This window comes from Anolis carolinensis, chromosome 3 (genome assembly GCF_035594765.1).
Source record: "Anolis carolinensis isolate JA03-04 chromosome 3, rAnoCar3.1.pri, whole genome shotgun sequence".
Lineage (NCBI taxonomy): Eukaryota > Metazoa > Chordata > Lepidosauria > Squamata > Dactyloidae > Anolis > Anolis carolinensis.
Window position 1 is genome coordinate 141,376,300 of NC_085843.1, and position 6,786 is coordinate 141,383,085.

The 6,786-nt window shown below is 39.3% G+C and overlaps 1 protein-coding gene and 1 long non-coding RNA gene across 2 annotated transcripts in view; both read left to right on the forward strand.

Moving 5' to 3' along the window:
• klf12 (KLF transcription factor 12) overlaps positions 1-6,786 on the forward strand; it is a 291,369-nt gene that overhangs the window by 89,110 nt on the left and 195,473 nt on the right. Inside the window, exon 3 of the mRNA XM_062976974.1 lies at positions 3,157-3,246. Coding sequence (XP_062833044.1) covers positions 3,157-3,246 — 90 coding nt within the window. The remainder of the gene's footprint in view (positions 1-3,156; positions 3,247-6,786) is intronic.
• LOC134297603 (uncharacterized) overlaps positions 3,254-6,786 on the forward strand; it is a 38,660-nt gene continuing 35,127 nt past the window's right edge. The window contains exon 1 of the long non-coding RNA XR_010004398.1: positions 3,254-6,729. This is a non-coding gene — a long non-coding RNA (uncharacterized LOC134297603). The remainder of the gene's footprint in view (positions 6,730-6,786) is intronic.

Genomic DNA, 6,786 nt, shown 5'->3' on the forward strand with positions numbered 1-6,786 from the left:
AACTTTTAAAATGTGCTGTATCTCTTGTAATGTGTGATGCAGCTTGCAGTGGCATGTGTTTTGTGACTGCAGCAGTTTCAAGTAGCCTTGAAGCCATATTATACTGTAAGTGTAGATGGGCCCATGTGTCTTCTCCTTAGAAGTTCTCTTGTCCTTGGCTAGCTACCCAACTTATTAATATCTAAAAAATATTTATGCTGGTCCCTTTCCTCTATACATTCTATGTTAGGGGCCAACATATATTATAGCAAAGATGGAGTTTAGGTTTCTTCAAAGTAATTGAAAGTCAATCTTATTCTAGACAATACGGAGCCACAATAGGGAGCATTAGCTGAACCTTCAGCTTCAAAGGAAATCACTGAAAGTCTTTGCATGGAGAACTGCTCAATTCTTGCACTTTCAACACTCTTTGGAACAGAGAACCAAAGCAACTTTGCTGAGGTTTTGTTCAAAGCATTATGGATTACTGATTTACTCACTTGTTCCTTCCTCAGTTTTATTTTTCTAAAGAAAATAGCATCTTTAAGTATCTGAGGACAGATACAAAGGTAGAGATAGATTTTGTGCAAATTAAAAAACATATATGTTGTCGAATAAAAAACATATACTTTTATTGAGAAGGGTTAAGGTAAAGGTTTTCCCCTGACATTAAGTCTAGTCGTGTCCGACTCTGGGGGTTGGTGCTCATCTCCATTTCAAAGCCAAAGAGCTGGTGTTGTCCATAGATATTTCCAAGGTCATGTGGCCAGCATGACTGCATGAAGCGCCATTACCTTCCCACCAATGTTTTTGTAGTCAGTGTTTTCAATACATTGTGATGCTTTGGTTCTAAATTCATAAATGCAGTAACTACTATAGAACTTTACCATGTATTGAACTGCTTTTGCTGTCGATTTGTTGTAAAACATAATGTTTTGGTGCTTAATTTGTAAAATCATAATGTAATTTGATGTTTAATAGGCGGTTCCTTAATCCCTCCTTATTATCCAACATTTTCGCTTATTCAATGTCCTGCTGGCCCGTTTATGTTGGATAAGTGAGACTCTACTGTAGTTCCTTAACTTTGAGCCTTCATAAGTTTTGTAATAAAATCACCTTATCACTGAATGAGTCATTGAGGCTGCTTGGCATTGTGGTCCAGAACATCTGACCATCACCAGGTTTGGAAAGGATGGTGTAGTTAATGCCCTATTTCATGTTCTTATAGCCTGCTAGATACTGTCAGAAAAATGGAAGGGGGTCTCAACAGCAGGTTTTGACCAGCAGGTTTGCATGACTTATGATCCATCGGCAAAAGGTTTATTGCAATAAATTTACTGAGGTCCTGGCTACCCACCATACAGGATTTCAAAAGAGAAGGAAAGGAGAGACTTTAATAAATTCCAGTCCAGATCTAATGTATCCATTATATTCCCCTCTCTTGTTACTGAAAGGGGAAGAGGGGGGCTATCTTTAAAGAAATATGCTTTGGGAAGAGAAAAGTGTGGGTTGGGGAGAAAGTCGCAGAAATAGCACTGAAATGTAAATGTGTTAAATGGCACATGAACTAGTTGGGCTCTAGTGATTTATTACTTCAGAAAACTGTCAAAGGCACTGGTTAAACTTGCTTTAAATTTTTTAATGAGTTCATTGTTGCAGTCAGTGGGGGGAAATGGTTAAAGTATATCAGCTGTAAATTGGTGCAAAGCACTAAAAGGGACATTAGCCTCTAATCAGATTCTGACAGTTCATTAAACCTGCCAGGTTTTGAGAATGGTTCTTTGTCTCCCATTCCGTTGCCCTCCTTCCTGCTTTGCTTTCTGTGAGAGGCGTCCTTTTTCTCCACTTGGGCAAAACCTTCTCAGGGATGCGAAATAATGCTCATCCTTCTTCCTTTACAGGCTAAGCAGCCTAAGGCGAGCCTGCACAGCTGGTGACCTACCAAGCTGAATGTGACACATTGGCTGCATGACGCAGCCTATCAGGGCTCCATCAGCCTCTCTCACTTTGGCTGCCTCCCTGTAAAGGCAAAAAGAAAGACGATGTCCAGCATCCTGGGAGGCAAGGATGGATGATTGATCAAGGATAGCCTTGGCTGGGAGGGTTACCTCAAGCAGGGCTCTCTAAAGAGATGCTTTATTGCAGCACCACCACCCTGGTCTTGTAGTAAATATTGGCCTTGGCTGTTTAGATCACAGGAAAGAGAAAGGCTCCATTCGGCTAAAGCCAAATGAAAGGCTTTGAGTTTGGCTGCTGAAAGGCCAGTGAAGTTGGCTTATTATTATTATTATTATTATTATTATTATTATTATTATTATTATTATTTTGCTGCTCTGCCCTAGGCTAACAGCCAAACCACTGAGGCTGGGTGACACCCAATGATGTGAAATCCAGCCTCATATGATAAGCAAACACTCTTTTTCTGGGAAGAAGCCTGAGTTAAGAGTCACTTTCCCTTTGTCATAATTAGGCATCTTGTTTGAGTTCTCTGTGTCACATCTCAGTCCAGCCCTCCTCCCCCATTGCTCTATAACTCATTGGTTCATCAACTAGTTAAATGAAAGAAAATGAGCCGGATTCCTTGGTTTAAAGATGGCTTTGTTTCTTTACCACGAGATATAGCATTTAGTCTGTATATTGTAGGTCATAATCAGGGCTATATATATTATGCATCAAAATGCATGCAGTCCAAATTCTTCACTAACAAAAGTGTAAATTATGCACATTTAGATCAATTTGTATTATTTATTCCATGGAGCTATATCTGCAGAACATTTGAACTATATTCAAAACAAGTGGAAATCCATTACAATGACTGTGGGCTTCTCAGATTACAGCAGAAATGAAGAGCATTTTGAGGCGGTTTCCAATCATGATGGCTGGAAACATGCATATAGAAATAATAAAAGGAAGGTTGAGACACCGAAGATGCTGGATTTGGTGCACAGTACCACATTTTGTACTTTCCTGATGATTCATAACATACCACTATGCTTTTCTTTACGTGTTCTTAAAAAAAAACCAATGTATATATTCTAGTTTATTTCAATGTTATTGATGAATGACTTGTTCAACTTTCATAGCTTGATTAAAAATTATTAAATTGAGTTGCATACCTAGTTACTTCACAATTTTCCCCAGATCTCACTCATGTTTTTTTTTTATTATTGTTTTAAGGATATTACAACATTGGAGAACAGAATGTTAATGCTTGATGGGATGCCTGCAGTCAGAGTCAAAGCAGAGCTGCTGGAATCAGGACAAGGGGTAAGTGGCATTTCACGTTAATTGTCCTGATTGTCCTGTGGATTATACAACAGTATGTTGCAGGCAAACTTTGCGGACTTGGTTTTTCAGATTACTCCTGTTTTCAAATATGAAGGTTTCAATAGTGGGTGAGTTGCAAAACACTTAATGCCATTAATATCAATTACTATTGATGATTGACTTCATATGTTCCCCATCTTCAATTTGCTGTATTTTTTTTAAAAAAGTGCAGCCTTTTTGCCCAGAACCAAACACTTGTTAAAACCATTCTAGACCTGGGATCCACAGATTTATCCCACATCTCAGTGCCTTTATAGAGGAAAGGTTCCCTGACAATGATCTAGACCAGCAGATCTTAAAAGTTGGGTTGGAATACAACTCCCAAAAATCCTCACTATTGCCCAACCGAACTAAGGCTGCTGGGAATTATAGTTCAACAACTTCTGTGGAGCTTTGTTTGTGAATCATTACTTTGGGTTGCTAGTTTACAAACAATTTCCTTGGGAACTGTGTTAAACTTTGGAAGATTATCCATGATTCCAACCAAGAAATAGAAGATATCATCAAGAGTCTACCAAAACAATGCCAAATCAAAACAACACTAACAAAAACCTACTGGCTTGAATTAGTGAATATCCCTTACAATATATAACCAGTATGTAGTGGTGCCGTGAGTGTTTCTCAGCTGTACTTCTAATTTGTGTGAAACACTGGTGAGTCTTGATTGCCTGAAGCATTAATTGATTAGAGAACTGGAGAACAGAGGTAAATCAATTTCTTATAGAATCATTGAATAAAATCTGCTTGTCTCTGTAGAACCAAAGTGGCATAACATGATTACTTGAGTGGGGTAGATATGAAGGTGAAAATTCAGAAATTGGGCTAGAAAATTTAGAGAAGAGATTGTAAGTGTCTCAACCCTGCAGACATCTGGTAGCTACAATCTTGCACAAATATAGAATGCACAACAATGGACAGCTAAGAGTAAAGTCCTGCTCAACAGTGCTGGCTGCTTCAAAAGGTTTTGGAGCCTTATTCAAATGGCAGCATCTGTCTTAATTTGTCTTTCTCTTCCATGGTATAGGTTGCTTCACCTTGCTGTGTAGCATTATCAGCCAAACTGCTCTTTTTTTGTGAGGTCACTGCACCCACTCACAGTACTTGTGGAGCCATTTCAGCCCAGTTCTTGCAAATTGAACAATGGATCTGGTTTTCTAGAATTTCTTGCTAAGATTCTTCCCACTTCCAACACAGAAATTAAATAATTAAGTTAGAAGTAATGTGCAGCTCAGATTTCCTTTGATTGTGAAGTATGTTTCTGGAATTCCATTATAGATCGAGTCATACAAGGTATATCTGTAGTTTGTTGTGGGGTTGAGACCTTCCCATCCATCTGTTTTTGCCTTCTGCTTCACAAGAGGTGAAATAAAAATAAAAAATGTTGGTGGTGTTAATGGAGCCAGAATCTTCATCCTTTTAAAAAGTCCCCATGAAGTTTGGTGGGTGGGAGGAAGCTGGAGGAAAAGTTAAATTGACTGTGCCCAAATGTGAGAAACCTGATCTCAACTCAAAATATCCCTGCAAGTTTTTTAATTTTTTTGTCTCACAGAAATAACCAGGGAAAATCATGGAATAAGGAATGTGATGACATCGCCAACTGTTATATATTATTTTTTGAAAAGGGAACAGTGTTATGCCCCTGTGACTTTATGAAATTAACAGCTGTTTTCATACTCTGTGAGGGATTTTTGTTCTGATCCAGTTGGTTCACAAAAATGATTTGCTAGTTGCCACTGCTTCCTTGGAGTACAGCTTGAAAAGGCCCCTTCTACACTGTATCCCAGGATCTGATCTCAGATTATCTGATTTAAACTGTATTATATGAGTCTCCACAGCCAGATAATCTGGGATAATAAGGTAACCTGGGATCAGATCCTGGGATATAGGAGCAGTATGGAAAGGGCCCAAGTTGATATTTTGCCTCTTTGAACCAGTACTGTATTTTAAAAAAATGTCTATTTTCCCCAGATGTTTTCACCCTTTAGGCTGGGATGAATTAATTGTGCAATTTTGTTCCTATACTGTTTGTAATTTGGACTTTTTCTCAGTAATTTGGACTTCTTTGTCTTTTTTTCTACCACAATGTAGGCTAGATGTCAAAAGTCAGACGCCAACTGAGAGCAAAATATAGTTTATTAAAGTAATAGTCCAAAAATAGTTCAAAGAATTAGCAGAAACTTAAAACACTTAAACTTCAGTGTTATTAAGTACAGTAGAGTCTCACTTATCCAACATAAACGGGCCGGCAGAATGTTGGATAAGCAAATATGTTGGATAATAAGGTGGGATTAAGGAAAAGCCTATTAAACATCAAATAGGTTATGATTTTACAAATTAAGCACCAAAACATCATGTTATACAACAAATTTGACAGAAAAAGTAGTTCAATACGCAGCAATGCTATGTAGTAATTACTGTATTTACGAATTTAGCACCAAAATATCATGCTATATTGAAAACATTGACTACAAAAATGTGTTGGATAATCCAGAACGTTGGATAAGCGAGTGTTGGATAAGTGAGACTCTACTGTAGTTAAAACAGGAGAAATGCCAAAAACACGAACTGACATATAATCTGGATAACCAGAGATAAAATCTGGACTAAACATAAAATACTTGAACTCAGCCCAAAAACACAAAACGGGCTTGAAATGGTGAAACAAACAAAAGCAAACAGCTATGAAGCCCCCAAAACCTTCCCAAAATTCAGGAGTACGAAAGTAGCTTTAAACCAAAACAAACACCCAAACCAGGCTGGAGAACTCTCCGTTGAGAGCAGCAAAGCAAGTGGAACAGAAAGACGCTGGCGAGCCCGCAGCAAACCGCTGCTAGAGCGAAGGCCAAGCCAGGAGTTAAAGGAGCAGAGCAGGAAAGCGTCGTCAAGCCGGTCCGAAGTCGGGATAAGCAAGCAGCGTCAAACCGCTGCAGGAGCAAAAGCCAAGCCAGGAATTGAAGGAGCAGAGCAGGAAAATGTCGTCAAGCTGGTCCAAAGTCGGAATAAGCAGCCAGCGTCAGGGTCACGAGCGAAGCCAGTAGTCAGCAACAGAAAGCAGCCACGGAATTGAGAACGACGCCACAACACATTTTGGGAGCGAAGAGCAAAGCCGAGTCGAATTCCAGTCCAAGGTCCAAGGAGTTGTAGTCATCAAAAGAAGGTCCACGTCACAGAATGGCACAGAAAGCCAAAACAACGAAGGCGAACAGCAGCTAATGCAAAATAGTAATAACAATGCAGTCCAGGGAAACCCACACAATTCCAGCCCTCCGTTGCAGAATAACCCGGATCAAACTTAAATCTGTTGCAAAGTCCCAAGCCAGTCTTCAGAATCACGTACAGGAAACCCAATGGCGCCCAGCAAGATCTTGCCACACGCAAAGCATAGTGGCCAAACATCCCCAATTTATTTAGGTTTCCTTGGGTGTCCAAACTTCTAACGCCCTAGGATCAGGTGTCCCAAATTCTTCATCAGAATCTGAG